Source organism: Myotis davidii, unplaced genomic scaffold (genome assembly GCF_000327345.1).
Source record: "Myotis davidii unplaced genomic scaffold, ASM32734v1 scaffold914, whole genome shotgun sequence".
In the NCBI taxonomy this organism is placed as follows: domain Eukaryota; kingdom Metazoa; phylum Chordata; class Mammalia; order Chiroptera; family Vespertilionidae; genus Myotis; species Myotis davidii.
In genome coordinates this window covers 288696-301627 of record NW_006285484.1, presented here as the reverse complement: position 1 = coordinate 301627, position 12932 = coordinate 288696, and the positions used below count along the sequence as shown (strand labels likewise).

The window sequence follows — 12932 nt, the reverse complement described above, 5'->3', positions numbered from 1 at the left end:
TAATGGAGTCATGACTTTGTTTTTTTAGTGTATGTGTTTGTTAGAAAACTTTAGTAGGGGGTAGAGTTGCTAGAGGTTAAACATAAAGTGAGAGTGGAAGGAAAGACTGAAAAAGTAGGCTCCCAAAAATGGAAAGCAGAACCGTTTGAGAGCCAGTTGTGATAGTTTGATCTTTGGAATTATTTTATGTTGTAGATCTTCTAGGTAGGAAAGTTAGAAATTTTGAGTGTTTTTAAAGCCAGGATTATGTATTTAAGAGGTTTGTGTAAATAGGTTATTTTTAATATGATCAGGTCATGAAGTTTTCTGTGATGGTGTCAGTCTCTACCTTCATTCTTAGTTTATTTTTTTCTGTTAAAAACATTAACTTTCAGCTCTAGCTGGTTTGGCTCTGCGGATAGAGCATTGGGCTGCAGACGGAAGGGTCCTGGGGTAGATTCCAGTCAAGGGCACATGCCCGGATTGCAGGCTCAATTCCTAGTTAGGGGGTGTGCAGAAGGCAGCCTATCAATGATTCTCTCTAGTCATTAATGTTTCTGTCTCTTCCTCTCAGCAATCAATAAAAATTTATTTAATATAAATATTTAAAAAATAATTTAAAAAACATTAACTTTTAGCAAAAGTATGTAAACAGACACGCAGAACGGCAAATTGCTTAATGGTGGGGTTATGGGTAACTTTAATTTTTTTCTTTTCAGTTTCTCCATTTAAAAAATTACACTGAATATTACTCATGCATTCTAAGTACTTGTTTCTTAAACATGATGCAATATATACAATTTTGTATGTTTGTATTTGATGGACTAGAGCTGTAGATTTCTATGACCGAGTTAGCAAATACACTTAATATGACAAAATGAAGGTATGGAAAACAAAATTTACAATCCTGTTTGTAAGGGGTGTGTAAATACTTAGACTGTATTGTGAAGTTTTTGTATGTGTGTACACATACGTATTAACATGTATATATTTGGAGATCAGACAAGTTCAGGGTGGTATGGCCCAAAATGCTGGTGTTGGTTAGCACATGTATATGTGTATTTGGCAGTACTTAAGGGATGCTAACATTTATCTGTAGGAAAAGGGCTTAAGGCTCAAAATTTTGTATTTTATTTATTTGTCCTAGAGTGCTATTGATTGAAATCTGTGTATGTTACCTTTATAATTTTTTTAATTACTCTTATAATTTTTAAAAGAAGATAAATAATAATAAGTAAGGTAGTAAAAGATTCCTCACACCAATAAAACACAGAAGTAGGTTAAACTGTATTTAACTTTTTATAATTTTTATTTATTTAATACAAATGTTTCTCATTATTATAGGAAAAGCTGAATCTCAGTTGCATCCATAGTCCTGTTGTAAATGAACTTATGAGAGGAATTCGTTCACAGATGGATGGATTAATACCTGGGGTAGAGCCACGTGAAATGGCAGCTATGTGTCTTGGGTTGGCCCACAGGTGAGATTTATTGGAAAACAAAGTTGGCTTTTACTTAATAAACAATTATATAGTACTGTTCTAAGCACATTCTACGATTCTCATAACAATAGTGGATCCCAAAATCAATACTGGCTGGTATCTTGATTTGAACCCAGACATTCTGGCTTTATTGCCTGAACTCTAAACCTCACCGTAGGCCTTTACCTCTCTGGTGTTGGACTCCACAACTCTTGGGCTCCACCCCCATCCCCCTTCTTAATCTCTGCTGAATCATATGCTACTCCTCCATCTATTTATCATCTCCCAAACTTTTCTCATCTGCTATGGTCTCTCTTTTTTTTGTGTTAATCTCTGTTGCTTGTTTTACTCTGTTTTGTTTTTGTTTTTTATTTGACTTATTGTAGAGGAGACAGAGAGATAGGAACATCGGTGAGAGACAATCATTGATCAGCTGCCTCCTGCACGCCCCACACTGGGGATCGAGCCAGCAATCTGGGCATATGCCCTGACTGGGAATCAAACCATAACCTCCTGGTTCATAGGTCGACGTTCAACCACTGAGCCATGCCAGCCAGGTGACCTATCATATTTAACTAGAGTCCATCAGAACAGGAATTTATGCTATATACTAAAAGAATAATATAGCACACAAAAGTCTATACCTTTGAACAAAAAATATTGAGCATAGATTGGTGGAGGGTTAAAACTCTGCTGACTTATAGAGATAAGTAAAATGCACAAAAGTCAGAAAGAACGTGGTAATAAGTAATTCTAGGAGAGAACAAATAGCTACACTGGGCCGAGTCAAGCTTGTCATTAAATTGGCATTGTGTGCAACAATGGTTCTCAATCACATATCCCTTAGAGCAGTGGTCGCCAACCTTTCAGACCTCGCGGACCACCTGTTGGTGATCACTGCCTTAGAGGACATTGGGCAATGTGTAGAGACATACTTGGTTGTTACAACTTCAGGTGGGGTCTGCTATTAATATATAATAGGTAGCCATGGCGGGGGGCGGGTGCGGTTTGCACAATAGTTAGAGCATCAGTCTGCGCACCAGAGGGTCTTGCGTTTGATTCCTAGTCAAGAGCATATACTTGGGTTGCATGTTCAGTCTCCGGCGGGGAGACAGGAGGAGCAAACAATTTATGTGTCTTACATCAATGTTTCTCTTTCACCTTTCCTCCCTTCTCCCCTCTCTTCCACTCTCTGAAGAATCAATGGAGAAAATATCCTCACTCCTCAGGTGAGGATTGTTAAAAATAACAATACGATATAATGGATAGAGTCCAGGGATATTGCTAAACATCCTACAATGAACAGAATAGCTCCCCTACCACAAAGACTATCAGGCCCATGAGGTTAATAGTGCCAAGATTAAGAAATCTTTATATACAGTACTAGAGGCCCAGTGCATGAAATTTGTGCACTGGTAGGGTCCCTAGTGGCTTCTCTTCCTTCCCCTGGCCGCGCCCCCCCCTCCCACCCCCAGTCGAACTGCCGGTCAGGGGGATAATTTGGATACTGTGCTTTTATTATATAGGATTATTCCTCCATAGCTTTCTGTTTTCAGGTGTTACCATGCTGCATTTTTTCCCCTTGCCTGCTGGTATAAGACGTTAATATGCTATAAAAAGCCCTAACTGGTTTGGCTCAGTGGATAGAGCGTCGGCCTGCGGACTGAGGGGTCCGCAGGGGACTGAGGGGTTCGATTCCGGTCAAGGGCATGTTTTATTGGTTTTTTACAGAGAGGAAGGGAGAGGGATAGAGAGTTAGAAACATCGATGAGAGAGAAACATCAATCAGCTGCCTCCTGCACAACCCCCACTGGGGATGCGCCCGCAACCAAGGTACATGCCCTTGACCGGAATCGAACCCCTCAGTCCCCTGCGGACCCCTCAGTCCGCAGGCCGATGCTCTATCCACTGAGCCAAACCGGTTTGGCAATAAAATATATTTTTAAGAAAATGCTGTGAAAATAATCTGAATCAATATGACGTGTACTATTCAGAATTATTCTAGTTGTCATTCGTAAATGAATGTTACAGAACTATAGGTTATAGCAGGACAGATGTATTATTTTCTTCTTAAATGTGTATTTTCTGGTCTTGGAACTGATTTTCCCATGTAGAAAAAGTAAAACTAAAACTAGCTCTGAGGGAGGGATTTGGATTTTACAAGTTCTTAAAATGTAAATGCTTTTTATAAATGCTATCTTAGTAATTTATCTTCCTTCTCCCCAGCTTGTCCCGGTATAGATTGAAATTTAGTGCTGATAAAGTGGACACAATGATTGTCCAGGCAATTTGTAAGTATAGTAAATGTGAGGTCTACTCTGTTCTGCATGGGTTTTTTTCCTACTATTAAAACTGTACCTTTTATAATTCTGTTGAGAAAGAGTAACTGGAATTCTTTCTTTTAAATATTTTTTTTTAATTGATTTTAGAGGGGAGAGGAGAGAAAGAAACATTGATCGGCTGCTTCCCACGTGAACCCTGATCAAGGATTGAGCTCACAACCTGGACGTGTGCCCTGACTGGGAATCAAACCAGTGACCTCTTGGGGCTGGGGTGGACACTCAACCAACTAAGTCCCATTGGTCAGGGCATAACTAAAACTCTTAATAAGAAATTGGAGTCCCAGCTGGTTTGGCTCAGTGGATAGAGCATCAGCCTGCGGACTGAAGGGTCCCGGGTTCGATTCTGGTCAAGGGCACATGCCAGGGTTGGCTCGATCCCCAGTGGAGGGCGAGCAGGAGACAACCAATCAATGATTCTCATCGATGTTTCCGCCTCTCTCGCCCTCTCCTTTCCTCTCTGAAACTAATAACAATATATTTTTTAAAAATTGGAAAATGCAGAATAGAAAAAGGAAAAACTACCCATAATTTAGACTAGTTGGAAATATGTGAATGACGTTATTCGTGTAAACCAATTCATTTGTCTTCCATGAAAAATGCTAAAACTATATGGGAACTGTATTGTGCTATGTTTTGCTATTTTCACTTGGTTTTATAATATGTCATTCCATATTAACACATTCTGTACCGCTCAGGAGCTTTCTCGTGTTTCGCGTGCCATCTGTTAAGGACCGCTCACAAGTGTTCTCGTTTTTCACGCCCATGGAAAAAACGGTCCCAGGTTCGATTCCGGCAAGGGCATGTACGTGGGTTGCGGGCACATCCCCACTAGGAGATGTGCAGGGAGTAGCTGATCGATGTTTCTCTCTCATCGATGTTTCTAACTTTCTATATCTCTCACTTCCTCTCTGTAAAAAATCAATAAAATATATTTAAAAAATAAATAAATAAATAAATAACGTGCAGTTTGCCCAAAAACCTGCTGTCCCTGGCGTATGTCTTAAGAGATTTCTATGCGGTACGCAATGTGTTAGTGATTTTTTGAAATACCAGTTTTAATTTTTCAATTTTAAAAAGTCCTTTAAACAGCAATTGCATTTCTGGGTATATACCCAAAAGAATTTAAAGCAGGTACTCAAACAGATACTTATACACCCCTGTTTATACAGCATTATTTACAATAGCCAAAAGATAGGAATAAACCATATGCCCGTTAACACATCTGTTATGTTAACAAACATAATGGTATATACACACCATGAAATAAGCATCCTTAAAAAGGAATGAAGTTCTAGTACATGCTATCTACAATAGATGAATTTTGAAAACATGCCAAGTGAAATAAGCCACACACACAAAAAAACCTTGTGCGGTTCCTAGAATAGGCAGATACATAGAGACAGTAGAACAGATTACCAGGGCCTGGGGGAAGGTGAGGGTGGAGAGTTCATTAATAGGTACAGAGATTTAGTTTGGGATGGTGAAAGAGTTCTCTAGTGGTTGCACAACATTGTGAATGTACTTGATGCCACTGAAATGTACATTTGAAAATGGTTAAGTGATAAATTTTATGTGTATTTAGCACAATTTTTAAAATCCTTTTAAATTCCTATTTCCTTTTGTTTTTTATTTTAATCTGCTGCAGCCTTGTTGGATGATTTGGATAAAGAACTAAACAACTACATTATGCGGTGTAGAGAATGGTATGGCTGGCATTTCCCTGAATTAGGAAAAATTATTTCGGATAATTTGACATACTGCAAGTGTTTGCAGAAAGTTGGTGAGTTAACTTAATGCTTTAAGGCATTGAAAAAGATGAGTTACAATTTTTTTTCTTAACAAGCTTCCCAGAGTTTTTTACAACTAAAATTATGTTTTAGGCGTGTAGCCATATTAATATCTGTTAGATTTCAAAAACAAATTTAATATATTTTATTGATTTTTTTTTATAGAGAGGGAGGGAGGGGGATAGAGAGTTAGAAACATTGATGAGAGAGAAACATCGATCAGCTGCCTCCTGCACACCCCCTACTGGGGATGTGCCTGCAACCAAGGTACATGCCCTTGACCGGAATCGAACCTGGGACCCTTGAGTCCGCAGGCCAATGCTCCATCCACTGAACCAAACCGGTTAGGGCTTAACTTTTATTTTTAAGGCCTGTGCAACAACGTGGATCTCTAATTTTTCTTTAAATGGCTTCTTCTGGTGAATATGTCTCATGATGAATTTGCCATTAATAGGGGCAACTATAGACTGGTGATATCCATAATTAATATTAAACACGATATTGCTATCTGTATTGTTAGTGTTATAGTCTATATCATTTATATCAGTAATATAGTAATATTAGTAGAAGATGCTGAATATTAATAAATGAGTTACTTGGCTCATTATACTGCCATTTTATTGTATTTGTTTGTTTCTTGAGGGAGGTGATGGGGAGAGATTTTACTCTCTAAAATTAAACCTTTACATAAGGAAAATTACTAGGCCAAATTTGTTTGCTTTTTGTTTTTGTTTAGGCACCTTTTGCATTGGCTTATCTCTACCCTTTTTTGGACTGTTTGATGGTTTTTGTATAATTTATTCAAAAGTGATTCTCCCTTATCCCCTGCAAATATTCCATAGGTGATAGAAAGAATTATGCTTCGGCCCAACTTTCTGAATTACTGCCAGAGGAAGTTGAAGCAGAAGTGAAAGCAGCTGCAGAGATATCTATGGGAACAGAAGTTTCAGAAGAAGATATTTGCAACATTCTGCATCTCTGCACTCAGGTAAATGCACATAGAGAAACTAGTTGTGTGATACCAGCACTGTAATAATAATTTTCTGATGGCAATGATGATTTTTAAACTTATTGTTCACCTGATAAATAAATATGAGGGTGTTCAGTCACTACCTCATCTGATGCCATCTTGATTTATATATTGAAGGGGGAAATATGTACTAAAATGAAACTTAAGAGTGCTGTCCTGGCCATTGTGGCTCGGTTGGAGTGTTGTCCCGTACACTTAAAGGTTGCAGGTTCGATTTCCAGCTGCAGTCCCGGATGTGTGCTGAGGGCAACCAATTGATGTTTCTCTCTCACATGGGTGTTTCCCTCACTTTCCCTTCCCTTCTCTCTAAAAATCAATGAACATGTCCCCAGGTGAGGATTTTTTTTTTAAGTACTAATTTATTTGTGTTTTTGCATTGTCAGAATAATGATTATTAATTCATTAAGAAGGCAGAGAAGGATAGCTTGAGTTACTTTAACTTTTATGTCTATAGCCTGTAGTGATTTTTTCCCCTTTCCTTTGGAAATAGCTGTACAAGAATCAGAGAGTGAAAAAAAAAAAAATCAGAGGGTGACACAAATGTCTAATCCTTGGAGGTTTTTAAAAATAACAGTAATATTGGCTATTTCATTTTATGTACATATATATTTTATTTATTTATTTTTAAATATATTTTACTGATTTTCTTACAGAGAGGAAGGGAGAGGGATAGAGAGTTAGAAACATTGATGAGACAAACATCCATCAGCTGCCTCGCGCACACCCCCCACCGCGGATATGCCCGCAACCAAGGTACATGATCTTGACCGGAATCGAACCTGGGACCCTTCAGTCCCTAGGCCGATGCTCTATCCACTGAGCCAAACCGGTCAGGGCCATATATATTTTATTATTATGAATTTCAGAGAGGAAGGGAGAGGGGAGAGATAGAAACATCAGTGATAAGAGAGAATCATTGACCAGCTGCCTCCTGCATGCCTTCTACTGGGGATGGAGCCCGCAAATTGGGCATGTGCCCTTGACCAGAATCGAATCTGGGACACTTCAGTCTGCAGACTGATGCTCTATCCACTGAACCAAACCAGTTAGAGCTTGGCTAGCATTTTCAGTTTATTAAGTTGTTTACATAAGTTATGTAATAAAAATCTTCACAGCAGCCCTTTTATAGGAAACAAGTATGCATAGATACAGGACTCTGAGGTTTTAGACATGTAAATTTTAAATTGTACTCTTGGTCATTTACGAGTTAATCATTTTGTTCCTTATACTAGGTGATTGAAATCTCAGAATATAGAACACAGCTCTATGAATACCTACAAAATCGAATGATGGCCATTGCACCCAATGTCACAGTCATGGTTGGAGAATTAGTTGGAGCACGGCTAATTGCTCATGCAGGTGATGATTTTAATGTAATTTGTAATATGGGTATTGAGTATTTTTCTAGCAAGGGTTTTTTAATCTTTAAACTACAATTATTAAAGAAGTTAAATAATAAATAGAGGTAGGTTATATGTGGGTGAGGGCTAAGGACCAGTGTTCGATGATGATTTTTACTTGTATGCCTGATTTCCTTTGGGATAATGAAGGCATCTTTAGTCACTACCTCTTCTGAGACACTTGTCCATTGTCAGAAGTTTTGCTGTTAATTAGAATAATCAGATGAATACAGGAGGATGCAATCAGTTAACATTTTATAATAATAAAAAGCCATCAACTATGGTTATCAGGGGGGCTCGTAAGCTGGGTGAAAAATATGAGAGAATTAAGAGGTACAAATTGGTAGTTACAAGATAGTCCCAAGAAAGTAAAAGTAGAGCATAGGGAATGTAGTCAGTAATCCTATCTAATAATAAACATGGTAATTGCTCATACCTTTGCTACCCCTCCCATTGGCTAATCAGAGTGATATGCAAATTAGCCGCCAACAAAGATGGTGGTTAATTTGCATACCGCAGACAGATCCCGCTGCGCCACCCCGCCTGGGGCTGGCGGCAGCGCAATTCTGAGCCTCCACCTGCCCCAGGGCAGGATCTGGGCCTGCCGTGTGTGGGGGGCGGGTGAGGCGGCTCAGGATTGTGCTGCTGCCAGCCCCATTCCGGGTGGCTCAGCGGGATCTGCCTGCAGTATGCAAATTAGCCCCAATCCCAAGCCGCCGCCCACCCCAGCCCTGGATCTGGGCCTGCCCTGTGTGGGGCGGGCAGGTGGCAGCACCATCTGACTGGCCGCCCAACCCAGTGCGGGCCCAGGCCTGCCATCTGCGACTAGGGGAGACGGGGCAGGCACCGCGGGATTGGGCGTACCATCTGCCACCAGGGGAGTGGGCCTAAGCCAGCAGGTGGTTATCTCCCGAGGGGTTCCAGACTATGAGAGGGCACAGGTTGGGCTGAGGGACACCCCCCCCCTTCCAGTGCACAAATTGTGCACCGGGGTTCTAGTACTATAATAACTATGTATGGTGCCAGGTTGGTACTTAAATGTCTGGTGAACATTTTGTAAAGTATGTGATTGTCTAACCATTTGTGTAATGTATGTGATTGTTGTACATCCGAAAGTAATACAAAATAACACTGAAGGTCAACTTTAATTGGAAAATAAAATTACCAGCCATCTTGGCTCAATTGGTTTAACGTCAATAGTCTTGTATAAAGAAGGGCTCCCAGTAAGACTCCTTGTCAGGGTATATACCTGGGTATCGGGTTGAATCCCTGGTTGGGGCACATTCAGAAGGCAATCAATTGATGTTTATCATTCTCTCCCTCCCTCCTCCTAAGCATGTTCTCAGGTAAGGATTATAGAAAGAAAAATTTGAAAACTGATTGGATCAAAATTTGAATACTTTTGAGAAATCACAGCAGGTGATGATGCTTATAGTCCTGCCTACTGTATGAAAGGGATACAGTCTGAGGAACTGGTCATTGTTAGGCCATTTCAACATTGTATGAACATCATAGAGTGCACTTACACAGACCTAGATTGTATAGCCTCCTACACTATGGTGTACTGCTGTCATATATGTGGTCTATTGTTGACGGAAATGTCAGACTACATAAGCCTTGATCAAGAATGTGTTTCACAATTGAATATGCTGTTGTATATTTTAATATATTTGACATGCAAAAACATTTTAAATAAGGAACTTATAATAAAACTTGTGTATATGGTGGTATTGTAAAGATGGGTGCTTCAAAAACTATGTAAATGAATACTTTTAAATATAGTAAGGTATTGGTTCATTATTTTATATTATTGGAGATGTAATAATCCATCACAGATCTTAATATGTCACCTACAGCAAAGTCTTTAAACTAGAATAGATACTTCATTGGTTAAATATGTCATCAAATATCCCCAGTTGTAAGGATAGACTCATTTGGGATGGTTTTGTTGTCTGCACCCAAAATTTCATAGGTTTATCTAAATTTTAGCAGATCTAACAAAGCAGCAACTTTTCATACCCAATTTGTGTACTTATAAACATATCTCCTCATCCATATCTTAACCATTGGTAAATAGTGTTTGGAGTTTATCACATGGTTCTATAAAGTGTCCTAATAAGTTTCCATTTACTTTTATGGGATTGTTGTGTGTGTTTTTCATATCTGAAGTATATTTGATATCCAAAATCTCAAAAAACAGACTAGATTGAGGATTGTCTGTAAATACGTATGTTTATGTTTATACTAGAGGCCTGATGCACAAAAATCATGCACTTAGGGGGGTGATCCCCTCAGCTGAGATTGCTAGAGGGTGCAGGCCAGGCTGAGGGACCTCACTGGGGCACGATCAAGGCCTTGGAGGGACTGTGGGAGAACTCCAGGGTGTGTCCGGCCCATTTTGCTTAGTTCCTATTGCCCGGACCCCAGCAGCCAAGCTCACCTACAGGTTAGAGCAGCTGCCCCCTGATGGTGCCTCATAGTGAGCGCTTGAGGGGCTTTAGCATATCATTAGCATATTATGCTTTGATTGATTGAACGACCAGACACTTAGCATATTAGGCTTTTATTATATAGGATCTTGTGGTATGCTAATGGAATGCAAATAATAAAACCCTTTCTCAGGCAAATATGTAAAATTGAACAAGCTCAATTTTCAGTTTGTCACAGCCATTCACCATATACTTTTGCTTGTGATGCTAATAGAAGAATCACAAATGCTGAGGCATCAAGATTTTTAGGAAATTCTAGACTTAGAAAATTTTTGTATTACATCAGATTTTTATTCTGGTGGCTGTAATACCAGACTGTAGGTTCTGTGTTTAATGCATGGGACTTTGAAATAATTAAAAAGTGATTGTAGCTACTTCTTTTCTCTTGAAGGTTCTCTTTTGAATTTGGCTAAACATGCAGCTTCCACAGTTCAGATTCTTGGAGCAGAAAAAGCACTCTTCAGAGCTCTAAAGTCTAGACGGGATACCCCTAAGTATGGTCTCATTTATCACGCTTCGCTCGTAGGCCAGACAAGTCCCAAACACAAGGGAAAGGTGAGTTAGAGTTTTCCTGAGGTAGACTTTCTCTTTTTTTTCTCCAAACAACTCATTTTTCCTCATACTCTATAGTATGCAATAAATCTTTGTATTCTCATTAAATAGAGAATGGTGAATTCTTTAAATTTAAAAATTGCACTCTGGCCCTGACTGGTTTGGCTCAATGGATAGAGTGTCGGCCTGGGGACTCAAGGGTCCCAGGTTCGATTCCAGTCAAGGCATGTACCTTGGTTGCAGGCACATACCCAATAGGGAGTGTGCAGGAGGCAGCTGATCAATTTTTCTCTCTCATCGATGTTTCTAACTCTCTATCACTCTCCCTCCCTGTCAGAAATCAATAAAATATGTTTTTTTAAAAAAATGCACTCTATATACTAAAAGAACAGGTTTAGAGAAAGTACTTTTGGTCCTGTTAAAGCCATCTTATTTCCCGTGTCAGTATTTTCATAGGAATCACCCATTGGTAAGGGACATCAAAAGTGTTGACAGTTGCCGAAACCGGTTTGGCTCGGTGGATAGAGCGTCGGCCTGCGGACTAAAAGGTCCCAGGTTCGATTCTGGTCAAGGGCATGTACCTGGGTTGCAGGCACATCCCCAGTAGGAGATGTGCAGGAGGCAGCTAATCGATGTTTCTCTCTCATCAATGTTTCTAACTGTCTCTCTCCCTTCCTCTCTGTAAAAAATCAATAAAATATATTTTTAAAAAAAGTGTTCACAGTGGCAGGAAACCAACTTAGCATCAATTTTATAATTTTGCGAATTATAAAAAAGAATAGCCCTGTGCAATGATGTTGTATCTATTTTGTAGGGCAAATATTTTAAAAGAAACTAAAATTTTATAAAATTCAGAGCAAAGTGATAGTAATAGAGTTTGATAAAACGCTAATTAGCTTGAAAAGGGGGCTGCACTTTTTCTGGTTGTCCTCATGTAGAATTAATATCAGTGAGTAGAAACTAAAGGAGGGCATTAACAGAATAGTTTGAACTGGTTTTAGACACAACTACTAAAGATCTTTTTATCCACCAAAACGATGGTGGTTAATACTGCAGCACAGATTTAAATATAAGATAGGTGGCTTGAGTTGTATGATTCAAAATGCTTTTGTAATTCCTGGTTTAAAGAAAATCCTAGCATGAATGTTTCTAACTTCAAGTTCTCTATTTAGATTTCCCGAATGTTGGCAGCCAAAACGGTTTTGGCTATCCGGTATGATGCTTTTGGTGAAGATTCCAGTTCTGCGATGGGAGTTGAGAACAGAGCCAAATTAGAGGCCAGGTTGAGGGCCATTGAAGATAGAGGGGTAAGAAACACACCCTGCCTATTGCAGAAGTGTTACCTGTTAAAAGTTAATCAACTGTGAGGAGGTTAAATACTTAATTCACCTGCTAAACAGTTTTGTTTTTGTTTAATCTTTATTGTTAAAGTATTACATATGTCCCCCTTTTTCCCCCATTGACCCCTTTAAACAGTATTGTGAAACATTTTAATATTCTTTTCATGTCTACTTTTGACAATTTCCCTTATTTAATAAGAATTGATGTATTAGAGTATATACTATAAGATCTTATCTTAGAAAATAATTTTTCTTTTCTTAGATAAGGAAAATAAGTGGGACAGGAAAGGCATTAGCAAAAGCAGAAAAATATGAACATAAAAGGTGAGTACATGTGTGGGAGATGGAGGACAGTTCCTGTTTATTTAAATGTTAATAGTTGACAGCACATTATTATTATTATTATTAACTGAAGCACCTCAATGCCATCCCCCCCTTTTTTTGCCATTTATAGTTTTTCATATTCAGTCCTGTTTTTTAATCAAATACACATATTTATATTGTTGTAATAAATATATTTTATATATTTGTG

The 12932-nt window shown here is 38.9% G+C and overlaps 1 protein-coding gene across 5 annotated transcripts in view; it reads left to right on the top strand.

Annotated features, from left to right (window-relative positions):
* Positions 1-12932, top strand: part of NOP58 (NOP58 ribonucleoprotein) — a 28244-nt gene that overhangs the window by 9538 nt on the left and 5774 nt on the right. For all 5 annotated transcript variants that reach the window (XM_015559100.1, XM_006756231.2, XM_015559101.1 and 2 more), the window contains 8 exons: positions 1324-1460; positions 3687-3751; positions 5448-5582; positions 6432-6577; positions 7852-7978; positions 10900-11063; positions 12233-12367; positions 12663-12724. In XM_015559100.1, coding sequence (XP_015414586.1) covers positions 1324-1460; positions 3687-3751; positions 5448-5582; positions 6432-6577; positions 7852-7978; positions 10900-11063; positions 12233-12367; positions 12663-12724 — 971 coding nt within the window. The remainder of the gene's footprint in view (positions 1-1323; positions 1461-3686; positions 3752-5447; positions 5583-6431; positions 6578-7851; positions 7979-10899; positions 11064-12232; positions 12368-12662; positions 12725-12932) is intronic.